This window comes from Corapipo altera, unplaced genomic scaffold, assembly GCF_003945725.1.
Source record: "Corapipo altera isolate COAL_440 unplaced genomic scaffold, ASM394572v1 308, whole genome shotgun sequence".
Taxonomy (NCBI): domain Eukaryota; kingdom Metazoa; phylum Chordata; class Aves; order Passeriformes; family Pipridae; genus Corapipo; species Corapipo altera.
In genome coordinates, this window is record NW_020884925.1 from 2,013,146 (window position 1) to 2,029,969 (window position 16,824).

Below are 16,824 nucleotides of genomic sequence, written 5' to 3' on the forward strand. Positions count from 1 at the left end.
TCTCCGGTGTGTCTCCTGAGTGTGTGAGCGCTGAAATGTGCCCCTGTGACACCACCTGGGTTGGAAACTCTACCCTCTGTTCTCACCTTGATTATTTTTAAGCTGTCCCTGCTTCAGGTGGGGCTGATGTGGCAGTGATCAAAGCGGGGTGCTCCTGAAGCCCACAGGGTGGGAGAAATAGGGTGTTCCTGCAGCTGGGCAAGAGGAAGCTCTGGATAGATCACATCTGGGGGTTTCCTGATGTCTCCCTGTTGCTTCCCGTGTCCTGCAGTCAGCAAAACAGAGCTCTTTGCCTCTTGCCTTTCATGCTGCTTGCTCGTAGCTGATATTAGAGGAATGTCCAAATACAGCTTAAAAGCAGCAGTTATCTGGAAAGGGTTGTGGCCCAGATCTGTTGTGCTCGCATAATCGTGGAATGCCTTGGGTTGGAAGGGACTTCAAAGATATCCAGCAGGGACACCTTCCACTAGTCCAGTTTGCTCCAAGCCCCGTCCAACCTGGCCTTGGACACTTCCAGGAATGGGGCAGCCACAGCTTCTCTGGCCAACCTGTGCCAGGGCCTCACCACCCTCACAGGGAAGAATTTCTTCCCAGTATCCCATCTAAACCTACTCTCATTTTGAAGGCATTCTCCCCTGTCCTGTCTGCACCTCGGGCAATATGTGATTCTTTAACCCACCTTCCCCTGCCAGCTCTGTGTGGCTGCCTTCAATCCTTGTAGGAAAGGTTTCCCTCCTGGTCTGTAGCACTTCCATGGGCTTAGATATCACCTGGAGCTGCCACCTGAGGGGACCTCAGACCCTCTCCTCTCCTCAACACGCCTTTTATGCCCCCTCCAGCAGCGAGTTTTGCTGCCCTCTGTTATTGCCCAAACCCTGCCGCGAGCCAGAATCCCCCTTAAACAACTTCCTCAGCAGTCTGAAGCCACCCCATGTGCCTGCCCTGGGCGAGATCCCTGGCGTGGGCGCAACTGCGGCACCGAGGGGCACAAAGCCGTCCCGGGGGGGCAGCGGAGCCGCCGAACCTGGGGCTGCGGGGGTTGTGGGGGGGCCGTGGGAGCAGGACGGGGAGCGTGAGGGGCGGTCGGGAGGCCGCCATGACACCCGCTCCGCCCGCCGCCGATCGGCGCCATTTCCCGGCGGCCCCCGCGCGGGCCGGGCCGCCCTCAGGCCGCGCTGCCGCCGCCGCCGCCGGTCGCGGCCCCTGCGGACGGAGATCGGGGGTTGTCGCCCTCCCGTCGTTCTGCCCGTCCTGCCTTCGCCGGGATAGAAACGCTGTTTGTTATGTTCTGGAAACCCGCAGGGGGTTTCTCGGCGCTGCTCTGTGCATGCCTTTTTGCAGCATTTTGGAGCTATTCCGAGCATCACTACAGCATTAAAAAATCTGTTCAAATAACGCCTAAGGCCTGTAAATTGCTTGTTTTCTAGTGGCTGTTTCCCCAGAGCTGTATTTAGGTAAGAGAAAAGCGCAACCCAGAACTTTAATATCATTATTATATATGTGTTGTGCAAATTATATATTATTATTTTATTATTATATATTATCATTTTATTATTATATGTAATCATTTTATTATTATATATTATTATTATATTATATATTTGATATGATAATATATCTAATATATTACAATATTATTTATATTATATTTTTATTATATTATATTATGTATATTTCATATATGATATATAAAACCAATTTATTATATATTATTGTATATTATATATTATATACTATATACTATATGTTTTATATTTATAATAATATGTATTTTATTGTATATTATATTGTAATTGATTAATTATATATTATTGCAATATATATTAATATATATTATATAATAACATATAATTATGTATAAAGATATAATATTATATATTATGTATTGCATATAATAATACTGTCTCTATTATAATATACAGCTTTCATTCTAATTTTTATCATTTCTACCTTTTTCCCATTATTTTGCAATTGTTATTTTAACAGTATTTTATTATTTTATAATTTCTAGTATTTTGTAGTTATTTTAACGGTTTTATAATTGTTTCATAATTTTTATAATTTATAACGTGTTTTGAAAGGTGCTTTCCTTGAGACCTCAAATTTTTAAATATTAAGACATCTCCCTGAATTTTTTTATCCGCCAGGAATACAAGGAGAAAGCAACTCAGCTAGGGGTTGTATGTCTTTGCAGCACTTGATGTGAAAGGTATTTATCCTAAATTCTGGACCATGTTCAATGTGTGAGAGCATATTTTCTTTGTTTTTAGGGCTGGGGTTAGCAGAGCACTTTTGTGGCCTCCTAGTACAGGTTTTAGGGGTGTGTTTACAGCATCTGAGAGAATTTGTAATTAAACATTAAGCTGGGTTTAAAGGTTTGCTGGTGCTTGAAAGCTTTGTGGATTAGACTCTGTTTTGAACTACTCTGAGTCCTGCAGAGTCCAGGTTTGGATCTGTGTCCTCTGGAACATGTTGGGGTTGGAGCCCTGCTGTGCTTGGAGGCGCTGTTAGTCCGGTGTCTTTGTTCTCCTGTGCTTGCAGAGTTTGATTGGAGCATGGAGCCCGTCTCCCCACTGGAACCAGGGATTCCTGCAGGAAAAAACTCACCCGTGCCACAGAAAAAATTCCGTGTCTTGGTGGGGGTGACTGGAAGTGTGGCTGCTCTGAAGCTGCCCCTGCTCGTCGTGGAATTGCTGAAAATCCCTGGGGTAAGTAAAAGTTGGTGGAGCTTTGTAAAGTTGGAGTTACCCTGTTTTTGAGGAGAGATCACATGGCTCCTGCTGAAGTGAGAAGTTCCTCCTTGGAGCCCTTCAGTTTAACAATTTTTTGGAGGAGAATTCCTCTAACTTTTAAGAATTGATTTTATTTTTTTTTCCCTGTCAATTAACACTTGAATAGGTCTTGGCTTTGGGTGTTTTTTTTTTTCTGGAATTTGCCCTTGTCAGTCAAATTGCCAGATGTGGCTGCAGACAGAGGTGATGCATCTAGAACTTGAAATCTCCAGGATATTGCAGTTTTCCATCTGTGGGATATGGATTTTTGAAATATAAACGCTGCTGTCTGACCAAGAGAGGGGGAACCAGACCTTGTGAAACCAGAAATAGAAAATACACACTGCTATATGAGTCTATGCACTTTTTTTTTTTTACTCTTAATTATCTGGAGTAACAGAAATGCCCAGCAGAGGCCACTGGTAACTGATCAGGGAGAGAGACATGCTTTTTTCTGCTGTGGAATAAAGTTAGAGGAAACTTTTAAGAAAGGGAGCAGATATTTTGGAGCAGCAAAATGAAAAACTGGCAGGAGCAAGAGGGAGCACTGGTTAGATTGCTTCCTGAATATCCTTTAGAATGTTTGGGGAGGCTTTATCTTGTGAATGCATTGAGTAGAGGCAGAGAGGTGCTGATTTATCTGGTTTGTGTTGGTATCCAAGCTGGAAAGGGTACTGGAGGGGAGGCATGGGTTGCAGAGAGAAGTCTGTTAATTTATTGCTTGATCCAGAGTGATTAGTGAAGTCAAAGGTCCGCCCCTGAAGTAAGAAGGACAAAGAAAAGCTGTACCAAGAAAGGGAGTGATCAGCACAGAGCCAGAGATATGCATCTTCTAATCCTCTCTCTCTTGGATTACCTTGACTGTCGTCTCTTTTCCTTTTTTTCCTGGTGCTTGGAACATCGTTTTGTGAGGGTAACAGGCAGAATGCGAATGATCCACCGTAGGAATGTGAGTCAAACCCCTCCTTCTCTCTGAGTGTTTGATTCATAATTAAAAGCTGCAGGCAGCTGGACCCAAACTCCCTGTGCAGACCCAGAGGACTGTGACATCTGGTGCAGACTTTGTGGCCACTGGTTTTAGGTTTTAGTTGCATAAATAGCAAAAGTGAAACGTCCAGGGGTTTCTAACACTAAATTTATTAGTAAAAATTATTTAGTTACTAATTTCTGCTGTGATTTCAAGGCCTGCTCAGTCAGTGTAACTTTTCCATTGAGTTTGTTGGGTCCTACACAAGGCTGTTGCATCAGTTTCTTGTTGAGGTAGGGCAGGAGCCAAAGGAAGGCCTTTGTACCAAAGGAGGTGTGGTCAGAGGCTTGAAACTGGAGTAGTTAGTTTAAATTGATGTTTTGGCTGAAACGATCTGTGGTGAATGACTTGTCAGGGTGATCTTGCTGCTCATTAAACTTTAACGTCTTCTTGAGGGTGACTGCAGTGCACTGCCTTTTTGTTTAACCTCTTTGGAGATCTGGGAAATTTCGATTGGGTGCTGATTATTGTCCTTGCACCTGGTGTGGTGGAGAGACAGCACAGGGTCTCATCATCTCACACACCTCATTCATAGAGTTTTTCAGTGGCAGGCACACCATGACAAAAATCATATTGGCGGGATATTGGTTAGTAACAGGCTTTTGGGAGACCTTGGAGCCCCTTCCAGTCCCTAAAGGAGCTCCAAGAGAGGTGGAGAGGAACTTTGGACAAGGGCCTGGAGGAACAGAACAAGGAGGAGTGGCTTTAAGCTGAAAGAGTTTATGCTAACTAGATTAGATATTAGGAACAAATTCTTCCCTGTGAGGGAGGTGAGGCCTTGGCACAGGTTATCCAGAGAAGCTGTGGATGCCCCATCCCTGGAAGTGTCCAAGGCCAAGTTGGACAGGGCTTGGAGCAACCTGGGGGATGGAACTGGATCACCTTCAAGGTCACTTCCAAACCAAACCATTCTGTGATCCTGTGATAAAGAAAGGCAAAAGGACAAACCTTTCTGTGGGTGAGATGTTTTGTTCTTGAAGCTACAGGATGTCAGCTGCACTTTAGGCTTAAATCACACTGTGTCACTTCATTGTGCACGTGCCAGGCAGCCTCTACATTAGCTTGTAAGTGCCATTTAACAGGGGAGCTGCTCATTTGCTTGTGGTCAGGCTGTCTGTGAAGATTTTGCTGTCAAAACTGAGAAAGTTATTAAAAAATAGTCACACGCCCCCTTAACCTGAGCAGAAAGGGCTGTGCCAGGAGAATCCTCTAACAGAGACCAGCAGTGTTTGTTGCCTTGAACACAGGAGAGCAATTTTGCAGTAAAGTTTTATTTTGGAGATTTGGCTTAAGTGGTCTAAGCCAAAGACCTCTAACTAATCTAAGCTGTCTCCACTGAGGGAATTTGAGTGTGGCTAGACTGCCTTTATTAAGATATCCATGGGCAAACAGAGGGTGTGCCAGGTAAATAGGAAAAAAAAAACCCGAACTATGTAGGCTAAAGTGATCTTGAGAACACTGATCTCTTTGCAGCATAGCTGGAGGGACTTGAAGGACTTGCTGAGAACAAGGGAACCAGGAACCCACCCCAGCAGAAAACCTTCATTAGGGAGAATATTTAACTCATAGAGCAGTTTTCTTGGTGGAGTGGCAGAGTCACCAGCACTCAGAGTCCTTGAGCATCCCTCTGGTATGTTCTGGCTTGCAGTGGGTTGGATGCAGTGCTCAAAAGCCAGAGCTATTCTCTAATCCTGGGCTTATGCTTGGAAGAGATAATTTATTTTTTTTTAATGGTACCATTTCAGAGAGGAGAGATGCCCCTTCAGACTTCACAGTGCTCTTTAAAATCCCCGAGTAAATATTCTCTTGCAGCCTGAGGTTAACACCTCACCCGAGCCCGTGGTGCTGCAGAGAGCGGCGTTAGCGCCTTTGTGGGTGCTGCTGCTTGGCTCGGGGCAGCTTCCTGTGGGGTGAGGTTAGCATGGAAATAATACAGTTAGTTCATGGCTGTGAATATGATCTTCACGCTCAAAACCAGTACAAACAGCTGTGATTCCAAATCAGGGTCACTCGGAAAAGAACAGACATTTAGAAGAGGCAAAGAAGCAAATACGTAATACCAAAAACTGGTGTCATGTGCAGCTGTATTTTCCCTTGACTTTCCCTTCAGGAAATGGGGGAAATTACCAAAGACCACAATATGCTAAGGCTGGGATTTTGCTTTGCTCCCAGCTGTTATTCTGCTGATATAGCCTGCAGGGAATCAACACTGCCCCATTCCCAGTAGAATAAACGGTGTTGGGAGCTGGGTTAATGTGGTTTGTCACGTCAGCCACTCCTGTTGGAGGTTTCCAGCAGCTGGTTTCAGCAAGGGTGCACACACCGAGTGCTTAATCAGTTTTCTACCTCAAGCCACAATTTTCCAAGAGGCAGAAGCTGCTGGTGAGTTTGATTTCTCCCCATCTCACACCACACACTGGGTTCTGTGAGCTGCTGGAAGGAGCAGGCAGTAGCTGGAAGTGGATAATACCATGGAAAAGGGATATTTTTCACTGTAATCAGTGGCCTGAGGTGCATCTTCCACATTACCAGTTTTCAGAGTATTCTTTCCTTGTGCTGGCCTGTCTGTTGACTGGTTTAAGGAATATCCTTGGAAGGAATTGCAGATGGAAGTCCAGTTGCGTGGGGGATCAGGGCATGTAGAGCCACTCGGACACTGCCTCTGATTTGGGGCTGGTCCTGGTGTGTGCAGGGCACCTACAGTTCACTGCTTGTGGCAGGAGCTGTTGGCAGCATTTATCAGTGCTACAGGTCACAGGACAGGTAGAAACCAGGGGGAAAAAACCCTTTTCCACCTGTTTTCTGCAGGAAATGAGAGGTTCACCTTAGCACCTCATAAGCATGTGTTTCAGATCTGAGGGATGGGATAGGGTTTTCCCAGTATATAACAAAAACTGAAGGTTCCCCTGGCTTTGCAGGTTTATCTGAGATTTCAGAGAGAACCTTCATATCCTTTCACCCAGTCTCTCTTTGTGGAAGGCACTGGTTTACTGCACAAAAATGCTGTGCTATGAACATACCTACACAGAGGCTTTCCTCTTCCCACCACCTTGCTTTGATAGGAAGGATAGCTGGAAGACACAGCTCCCACTTGCTTCTGGTAAGATCAGCAAGTCTGATTAACACTGTTTTAAAATGTAGCATCCCACAGTCTCTAGCTTCTTCCCCACTTTTGGGGTCAGGAGGTCATGGAGCAAGAGAGGGTGGAGCAGAAGGAGGCAGAGAGAGGTGCAGGACATGATCCATTCAACCAGGAAACCGTACTTTGTTCCAAAGCTGCTCTTTTCTGGGAAACCTTGGGCAGCAGAGGTGGGTGCTGAGCCCCAGCACACCTCCGTGTCTCTCAGCACCTATGTTGATCACTCAGCTTTCTCTTGGCACAGAGCTTCCTCTTGGCTCCCAGTGTGGGAAGAGCAGTCCTGGCAGTGCCGTGTTGGCATGCCACCTTGTCAGTTGTGGTTCAGGGAATCCACTGAGGCGAGATGCTCCCTTCCTCCCTTTGGCAGGCACGTCTGGGGATTAAAGGGCATCTTTCAGTTTCACAGGGCTTTGATTTGCTGCTTCTTCCCTTTGAAGTTCTGTGCAGAACTGCACCTCATTGTCACCTGCACTGCCCGCTCTGCTGTCCTTGCTGTGAATGTGTTTGGCAGGTGGGAACGGGTCCATTTTAGGTTGGCATGAAATGAGTCTCTGGCTCCTGTGGATATCTGTGGCTTGGCCTTTCAGCTTTGAATAAGCAAGGTCCTCTGAGAATCCACACAGCTTTCAAAATTGTCCTCAAGTTTGACCATTGGTCTTGTTCTTTCTGCTTAGCTCGAGGTGAAGGTGGTCACTACTGAGAGAGCAAAGCACTTCTACGATGCTCAGGAGATTCCTGTCACCCTCTATGGCGATGAAGATGAATGGCAGGTGAGTTGTTCTTGCAAATAGAAGCACTCATCTAAGTTTCTTTGCAAGAAACCACACTTAGTTCTTGTTTAATCCTGGGCTAGGACCCACTCCTTAGTCTAGTAATGTATGTTTGGAATATGGCTTTTGAAGAACGTGATGTAAATGAGGAAGAAGAAAGAGGCTGCCCTGATGTACTGGAGGATTTTGTCCCACCTCAGCAGACCTGCAGCAGGCAGTGCTCTCTCTCCACCCTGGAATCAGCTGCTCTGAGAGGAGTGTCAGGAAATGTCAAGAAAGCCACTGCAGAGCTGTGGTGAGCGTGTTTTGGTGCTTGTCGTGAGTCATACTTGTCACGAAGGCAGCAGCTTCTTCCCCTTAGCTCAGCTGTCAGGGCTGTGAACATCTCTACACCCTGTAAAATGGCTCTTTCTCCTGACTACAGTTTTGCTGACACACTTGGAGAGTCCTTGAGTATGGAGAGGTTCGTTGTGTAAGCATGAAGACTTTTTTTTCCCCATACATTCTATCCCTACTTTGCAGTAGTGATCCTAGTACAAGGTGCTCTACTCTTTACTCCTGCCAATGCACTCACACATGAGTATCACTTTTAAGAGGAGAGAGACATGCCAATGGCAGTGGCCAGGAAACTTTCTGGCTGGTCTAGAGATTTGTAGAGATCTACTGGATCCCAGGGTGCTACAGCTCCAGGCAGTTATTTCTGAAGAATCCTCAGTGGAGTAATAGAAGATGAGCAGGTCAGGCTTTGAGGTCTGCTGGCACACTGGAAAGCAGGCATGGAATGCTTACAATGGGAAACAATCACAGAATCACAGAATGATTTGGGATGGAAAGGACCTCAAAACTCATCTAGTACCAGCTTCCTGCCATGGGCCAGGACACCCTCCATTAGTCCAAGTTGCTCCAAGCCCCATCCAGCATGTCCTTGGACACTTCCAGAGATGGGGCAGCCACAGCTTCTCTGGGCAACCTGTGCCAGGGCCTAATTAAAAGTGATTTGTACAATTAGGGGTCTGTACCTCATTAAAAGCCAGTGGAAAGCTTCACTTCAGTGTGAAGCTTATAAATCACATGGGTTTCCTAGGAAATGTGCCCCTGTTTTGGTCCTACCTGGCTTCAGCTGGCTGGTAGGATGGAGCTCTTTTCCCTGCACAGGTGTGATATGTGTTAAGGGAACTCTTAGGAACAATTCCAAAGCTGAGGGATGCTGTGGATGGGAAAGGCTCTTTCCTGTGAGTTGAAATCTGTGGTTGTCAGAGGTATGAATTGTCTTTGTGGGGAAAGGACCTCCCCACATCACTGCCATCCCTTAACTGTGCTCCCTAAACACAGGAGTGTGTTTTGTGAGGTGGGATTGGTGAGGTGCCCGTTGTTCCCAGCGTTCCCTGTGAGGGTTTGGTGATCTCCATCCTGTCTCCTCCGCAGCTGTGGAAGGGTCGGTCGGACCCCGTCCTGCACATCGAGCTCCGGCGCTGGGCTGACCTGATGCTGGTGGCACCTCTGGATGCCAACACGCTGGCAAAGGTTGCCAATGGCATCTGTGACAACCTGCTGGTGAGTAACTGGGGCTCTGCCTGCCACTCCTCTTGTTACAGAGCAATTTAAATTTAGTAGTAGAATGGCTAAGGCTTAGTAAGAGAGTAGGCCTAGAAAGCAACACTCCAAAGTAGTAAGTTAGCAACCTTGCTTGTGAGCATGGAATGTGCTGAAGAAATGGAAACAATAATCAAAGGATTTAGCCAAGCATGTATATAATGATTTGTTACCTTGGATGTGGTAAGGGTCTGTTCAACAGTTTCTAGGGGTAAGACAACTTAAGCAGATTTATGATTAGAGTAGATGATTACCAATTGTTATCAGTATGAAATATGAGTTTGTGTGTAACTAAGTGTAACTGCTTTCATGTAGAAATTGCACGTAGACATGTTTGTGTGAGAGTATAAAAGATGTACGAAAAATGAGGGTCTTGGGAATCCTGACTTGGGACGCTAGTCCTCAGGTTCCAGGGCCCGAATAAAGCGCCGCATAAACCGGCACTCGGTTGGTTTGTGTCTTTGTTACGGGCAACACTCTCACCTCTCAGGACTGCCTGACCTTTCCTTCATGGAAAATTGTGCTTCTGCAGAATCAATGAACAGCAAGATTTGCGTGTTCTGCCTCCATCTGCTTGTCTCTCTCTTCCTCAGGATGATTCCCCTGTCCTTTCTCAAACAGTGGATCTTTCCTTCCCTGACCTACATCCCTTCCCACTCCTCAGTCTCTTCTGTTATTTCCCAGTCCCCACTTTGTTCTTTTCCTGCTTTTTCTGGGGATGGTATTTATTTCTACCTCCACACTCTCTCTCTCATTCATAAACAGAAACACATACACACACACACACACAGAGTCACTTTGAGTTCCTCTCTGCGTTTTTTTGATGTAATCTGGAAAGACACCTGTGAGATTAGATAAAACTCTTTACTTCCTGCTACCTCATCACCTCCTCACCTAACATAGCACAGGCATTCAAACATGCTCATGTTTACTTAACTTCCAGTCTCAGCTACAGAGTATTTTACTTGTTCGGGCTTGGGTTTTTTGGTGTTGAAAGTGCTCTTTAGGCTCTTCAGGCAAATCAGAAAGTGTATTAAAAGAGAGTGTGCTTCTCTGTTGGGTGCTGAGAACCTTCAGTGGGGCTGACTGTTTTGTGGCCAGGCATTAACCACACAAAAGATCTCTCAGGAAGCAGCAGATCTGCATGACCAACAGCCTTTTGGGTAAGAAATGCATATAAATGAACAAAATCCACCAGGATTAGATTACTGGGGTTCTGAGAGAAGTCAGAAAGAGCTGTGGGAGGGACAAGCAATGTCTTGTCCTTCTGGATCCCTTCAGTACTATGGATCTGATGGTTTAGCAGAGGGAAGAGCTCATGAAAGATATCAGGGATTCATGGCTTCACAGACTCCTGCCAGTCTTTTCAGGGAGCCTGATGAAAGGAAGAGGTAGCTCCAGGAAAGGAAAGCAAGCTCTGGAGGTGCTGGCTGGCAGTTAGAAAACATTTCAGCAGATGTCCTTGTGGTGGGAATGGTTCAAGTCACAGGATATAAAAAGGATGGGCATGGTTCCTATAAGGACCCTGATCCAAGGAGAGCCCTGCACCAGGGACCTGCTGCTCACTGGGAGGCTCATTTGCGTGACTTAAAGGCCTGGGGAAACTGATGGGCATTGCATTAAGAACAAGCAGCATTTATCTTTTAAGGAGATGAGGTGATACTGGGTTATCTGGGAGTGCTGCTGCCAGATAGTTTGTAATCTGCCAGTGTCTGCTGCAGCAGCCCAGATGTGTTTGTGTCATCCTCTGCTTGTATCCCGGGCACAGCAGTGGTTCTCTATGAGAAATCATGGAACCAGCTGGCATATAAGTTCAAAAAGACTCACTTGCCAACTTTCAGTGTTTATCTTTACAGCTGGCTTACCTGAAGTGTTGCCCAGGGGTTTCACTGTAGCTGATAAGAATTGTGGTCACCCCTCAACTTCTCTGTCTCCCACAAGGGCTGGCAGTCTGTGCACATCCTGTTCCTGCTTGGTTTGCTCCAGGCTGGGCTGCTCACTTGGCCCTGGGCCATAGTGGGATGGGATCCATCCTCTTTGTAGCCTCCCTCATCTTTCCTGCCTGTCAGACGTGAGCTTTGCTGGAATGTGATACAAATTAGTCTCAGCCTTGTGAGTTAGTCCACCTGCACTGACAGATAGAGGCTTTTGACCTCAAAATGACCTCCAGGCTGGGAAGGCAATTCTGTGCAGCGAAGGGATGGGAAGGAATGAGGAAATCCACCCCACTTCTTGGCTTCTCTTGTAGACTTGTGTCATCCGCGCGTGGGATCTGAGCAAACCTCTGCTCTTCTGCCCAGCCATGAACACGGCCATGTGGGAGCATCCCATCACAGCTCGGCAGGTGGAGCAGCTGAAAGGCTTTGGCTACACGGAAATCCCCTGTGTAGTAAAGAAACTCGTGTGTGGAGATGAAGGTCAGTCCTTTTCCGTGGCTTCTGACCCTTTCCCTGCCCCAGTGCTGCTCTCATCCCGAAGGGGTGTGTGTCCTTTTGTTGCGTGGCCTCTGGGCTGTTGAACTGCCAGGGTTTGTACAAACAAGATGAAGCTTTCCCCTGTATTATTCCTCTTTATTAATTTTTAAGTAGTCCTAAGGGACCATCCAAGCCAGGCTTTCAGATGGGCCTGATATTGAACAGAAATGCTCGTTCAAGAAGAGAGGAGATCAAAGAGAAGGGAAGCTCTGCCATGAATGTTATCAGCCTGAGATTTGGGTGTCCTGACTTTGCCCTCTGCTGTGACTGGGGGCTGTTTTCCTCGTGCCTCAGTTCATCAGCTCTGCCATCAGGATAAAATCTTGTCCCTGAGAGCAGACAGTGAGAAGAGCCCTTTGAAGATGTGGCTGAGGGTGTAGCTGGACACACATTTAACTTTTGTGTTGTTGTTGTTGTTGCCTGGGTTACTTTTCAGCTTCCCAGTGGAGTTTTGATTTGGGGTTTTGATATCAGATTTATCTATGAAGTGAAAGAGGGGGTGGGGGAAGTTGTCATGGTCAGATTCAATAGATTTAGCTTGCCATGCTAAGAAATAGTACTAAAATGGTCTCATTTGCATTTTAGGAGCTGCTTTAAATGGAGGTATTTTGACTTTTGGGAGTGGTTTTGATACAAACCATTTGGATGAATGGATTTGGGTTTTTATTAAAATTTTATTTGACAAATTGTCTGTAAAATGTCCCCCAATTCCAGCCATAATAGCAAAATAGCAAACATGCTATTAACTGCACAGTAGAATGCTCCTAATTTTGTGTAAAAACCCCAACTCCAGCAGGATTTCAACCACCCTTTCAGTTCAATAAACAGTCTGTACCTAAGCCAGGATGTTATAGTGTCCTTCAGGGTCAAATTCTAAGGCTGGCTTAATTTTTGAATCCTTAGGTAGCTGCAGTGCCTCTAGAGATTGTATTTTTTGATCTGAAGACTAGGAAATATTTACAATTAAGTAAGTGTAGTCAAGTAACTCAGACATCAGTTGAAATATCCTGGATGATTATCCTTCCACTGGGATTTTAGACGTGATTACATCAAATTTCTTCATATCCAGCTCAGCTGCCTCTGCTGTGAGAGCAAACTCCTGAAGGAGCTTGGAGGAGAGGGATGGCACTGACAGCTGTGCTAGGAGCAGCCACCTCTGACTCAACTCCACTTGTGTTTGTGAGTCAATTCACAACAAGATCTTCCTGTTGGCAACACCAGGATTTTCCTGGAAGTTTATAAGAAAATTATGGCAGAGCAGTAATGGATTCCATCTCTCTGAATACCCAGTACTCCACCACTGACTTTTTCACCTCTTCCCCTCTTTTTTCAGGCCTCTTCCACTCTCATTTTGGTTTTGTGGGTTCCATCCACACAGGGGTTTGCCTGGGTTCCACCCAAAAAGCATATAGCAACACTCACACATCTGGTGCAGGAGAGATTCAGTTTGCACCAGTTTTGTCTGTTGACATTGTGGTTTGTTTTGCTCTAAAAGAGGTTTCTCTTCCTCAACCCATGTGGTTGGTCTCACCTGAAATGTGCCCAGATCCTCACTGTCACCAAGTTTCTGCATTACAAGCTTTACCTGATTAATTTTTCTCCCTTAGTAAATAGGTGGTTTTAGACAGAAAGTTCAGGTCAGAGAGAGTTAAACTAAATTAAATTGAGTTCCTTGTCTGGATAGTTTCCATACTGACAGTATCATCATCATCCTTGGCTGGATTTCTCAAGCCAGGCACACTGGAAGATTTCTACCTGTAGGCATAAGCTGTGCTGTAAGATGGGCTGCTTAGCAAGATTTTGCTTTGCTAAACCTAGAAATCCAGATGTGAATTGCCAGAGATGTTGGAGAAGTGGGTGGTGGAGGAAGAAGGCAGGCCTTGGAAGTGTTCTGGAAGGGTGTAGCTCTGCCAATCTGACTGTGCAGAGACAGTCAGGGATCTTGTTCAGAAGCACCTGTCAGGTGCAGCTTCTCTCCTCAAGGTTAGGAGAGCAGAAGGGCCCAAATCTGCCTGCAGCTCATCCACAGGATGCTCCAGACCTTCTGGGATTTACAGGTCTGAAAAAGAGGAAAACAAAACCTCCCTAAAACTAATTTCTGCTGATCAATAAGACATGTATTTTAAATTATGAGAGCCATTAGCCAGCAGGACAAAAACTCAGTAGAGACTCCTTTTCAGTCTTCCAGAGGAGACAAATGCCTATGGGAAAAGCATCTTTCCTCAGCTTCAAGCAAATAACAGAAGTGAATGGCCTGAGTTCCCACTGCTGAGTTCAGCACATGAGGTTGGACAAGATGATTTAATCATCTCTGGGCTTAAAATTCTGAACCTGAGTTGAAAAAGTATTTCAGAGGGAAGCAGCAGCACAGGGTAGATTAGATGTTCATCTGGCAACTAACTAGTCTGAAAGGAAAAGCTTTCCTTTTTGTTCTGTCCAGCACTTTAGCCTTCTCCAAGAGTTACTCCCAAGATTCAGGCTGGTGGGAATCTAGGACTGCTTTCTGTACTGTGGGTCTCACTGCAGAGTCATGGGAACAGCAAGTCTTTTGTATAAGCAAAGATCATTTTAAAAACATACTGAAATCACACAGTGTTTATGCTGGAGAAAGGAGGTGAAATAGGGAATTTTGGCCCACACACACTTTTTTGGGACAGTTTTGCACACCTGCCCCCACCCTGGATTTCACAATGTGGTTTTGCTCTTACCCTGCAGGCCGAGGTGCCATGGCAGAAGTGTGGACCATCCTGGAGAGAGTTAAAAGGATCCTTGAAGAACTGGATGTGCCAAGGCAGAGCTGATGTTTTGGCATGTAGATGGTGTTTTTGTGCCTTTCTGATGGTTTGGAGATAAACCCAGCAGGAAGCCAAGCTGCCTGTGGGTGCCCGTGGTATGCATACCTATAGCTGCTCTTCAACAGAAGGAGCCAACCGTTGTCTTGCAGCTGGTGCCAAACAGTTGGTACATCACTGCAGACTTTTGAAAACCAAAGCCAAGAATGTGCTGCCTTAGGGTGAAAAACTCTGTAGTATCTTGCAGACAGGGACTAAACATTCCTGAGGCTGCTCAGCGCCCTGTACTTCACAGCGTGCTCTGTTCCCAGGAGGCTGCAGAAGGTTTTTCAGCTCCAGTCCAAGGAGCTGAAAAGGAGTTTCCCCAAGGACTTCTAGAGAGGAGAATGCTGTGCAAACTCTGGTGATGGGGATAACGCCAGCTCCTTCCAGCATGTGTGTTTTGGACCATCCCTGCTCTCCAAAGCTCGGCGTGTAGCTGTGCTGGCTGCATGTTCCCAGCAGGAGTCACTGTCCAAAAAGCATTTCCCGTCTGGGAACTTAATAAAAAAGAGCTTTTAATCCTGCCTCTGATGAATTGCCTCTTGTAGCTGCTCTGGAAGGTGTTCAAACCTAATATCTGTGCTAAGTCGTTGTGTCTGCTTGTTTTTTTATCAGATATGGAGAAAATTTGACTGAAAGAAGCTCTCTAACCCCGAAATTAGCCTTTGCCCTTTTGTAACTGTTGGCTGTTCCAAAATTCCACCTGCCCATCCGGGTTCTCCAGTTAGGAAGTTACCAGGCCGGGCCCTCATAGAAAGCCAGGGTGCAGGAATGAAGTGAAACTTCACGTATGATGATCCTTTTCAGTTTGAAAGTTAACTGACAGGCATGAATAAATTGGGAAATCCTGTGCCCTCATGGGCCAGACCAGTCCAGTCCAGCCTTTCCTTGGGAATGTGATCTTGCTCACGGGGGAATGGAAGCAAAGTGGGGTTGTGAAACATGCTGCTGTAGCAGAGCACTGCTGACCAACAGAGTTTTTTAACTAAACCCAGACAAATTTAAGGCCTTTGGTACAGCACGTGCATCTTGCCTGTGGGGGAACCTCCAGCCTGCTGCACACGAGGGAGGAAGTTAACGGGTTAGGTTTGCTTGCCTTATCAATCCCACACAAGTAAAAACCTCTGAACTTTCCCTGTTTTGACTCTTCCACTGACAGAGATCCAGGGAGTCAAAGCTTTTGAGAAGGATCCTGGTGTGAGCAGAGCATGTGGCTACTGTGGTTGTGAGCTTTGCATTTTGCCAGGATTTATGGGGTGACCTCCTGCATCATTTGCTCGTGTTCTTAGGTGGTGAAGCTCTCAGCCTCTCCGAGGATCTTACTTTAAGCTTATTGAAGGCAGTAACAGAGATGCTGTTGGGTTTCCATGAGTTTTGATGGTGAATGTTGTTTTTAATTACAGGGAAATGTGTATTCTGGCAGTTACAATTGCCACTTGCCCTGGGACTCTGCCATGGACATCTCCTGCGGTCAGAGTTGCTTACCTTCCTTCTGGTCCCTGACTTGGCAGCCCAGAAAATCCAACAGTGAGATTCCTCATACCAGGACAAGACACCATGTCCCTGGTAGGAGCCTTCATCTCTTCCAAGCCTGGTTTGCTGGCTTAAGCTGCTCCATAAAGTTGACAAATGAACCTCTGCCTAATTGCTGTTATTTTTAATTGGAAGCAAGTCATGATAGCATTCCAGGCTGGGATAAACCTGTGCCCAAACCACCTTTTCTTCAGGGTAGGTAGAAGAAACAGTTAAGTCGAGTTCCTTTTGGGAGGCAGGAGCAGCTTCCAGCCTGGCACAGGCACTCCCCACCCACGGCCAGGGAGGTGCTGGCAGCCTGGGGGCAGGAGAAGGAGTAGAAGCTGGAGGAAGCCCTGTTTACTGTCACATGAGGCTTTAGGAGGGGGCTTTGGGACAGTACTTTTCTAGAATGAGGCTTGGGACAATGAGTGAAGGACCTGATTCCAAACCAGGGCTTTGTGCTGGCTCAGGCAATAGGTACAGGGTTTCCTTAGCCACTGAACTCACCAAGAGTTGTCCAGGGATGGATCCCTCAGGGCATTCAGGCTTCCAACTCCGTCCCTCAGAGCTATGTGTGTGTCTTGACTTCACAGGGGAGGCCCAAGATGCTCCCCACGTGCTTTTTTTCTTTTCCTTCAGCTCTTATTTTTAAGCTGCACACTGATTTTTTTGTTTCACTTTCCCATAAAAACTCTCGGATG

The 16,824-nt window shown here is 46.2% G+C and overlaps 1 protein-coding gene across 5 annotated transcripts; it reads left to right on the forward strand.

Moving 5' to 3' along the window:
• Positions 1 to 518: 518 nt before the first annotated feature.
• PPCDC (phosphopantothenoylcysteine decarboxylase) lies at positions 519 to 15,139 on the forward strand. Of its 5 annotated transcripts, XM_027657590.1 has the most exons (7): positions 1,291 to 1,454; positions 2,148 to 2,209; positions 2,542 to 2,708; positions 7,612 to 7,707; positions 9,133 to 9,261; positions 11,549 to 11,717; positions 14,490 to 15,139. In XM_027657590.1, the coding sequence occupies exons 3-7, from the start codon at positions 2,556 to 2,558 to the stop codon at positions 14,573 to 14,575; spliced, it is 633 nt and encodes a 210-aa protein (XP_027513391.1). In that variant the 5' UTR covers positions 1,291 to 1,454; positions 2,148 to 2,209; positions 2,542 to 2,555; the 3' UTR covers positions 14,576 to 15,139. The 5 variants fall into 5 exon arrangements, with proteins under 5 accessions (XP_027513394.1, XP_027513393.1, XP_027513395.1 ...); XM_027657592.1 differs by lacking the exons at positions 1,291 to 1,454; positions 2,148 to 2,209 and adding an exon at positions 1,185 to 1,263; XM_027657594.1 differs by lacking the exon at positions 7,612 to 7,707 and having other exon boundaries at positions 1,283 to 1,454.
• Positions 15,140 to 16,824: the final 1,685 nt, after the last annotated feature.

Excerpts from the sequence above, each read along its gene's own strand:
- PPCDC (XM_027657592.1), top strand. The coding sequence starts at position 2,556 with ATGGAGCCCGTCTCCCCACTGGAACCAGGGATTCCTGCAGGAAAAAAC. Across the intron at positions 9,262-11,548 it reads GCATCTGTGACAACCTGCTG|ACTTGTGTCATCCGCGCGTG; the intron begins GTGAGTAACTGG and ends CTTCTCTTGTAG. Across the intron at positions 11,718-14,489 it reads ACTCGTGTGTGGAGATGAAG|GCCGAGGTGCCATGGCAGAA; the intron begins GTCAGTCCTTTT and ends CTTACCCTGCAG.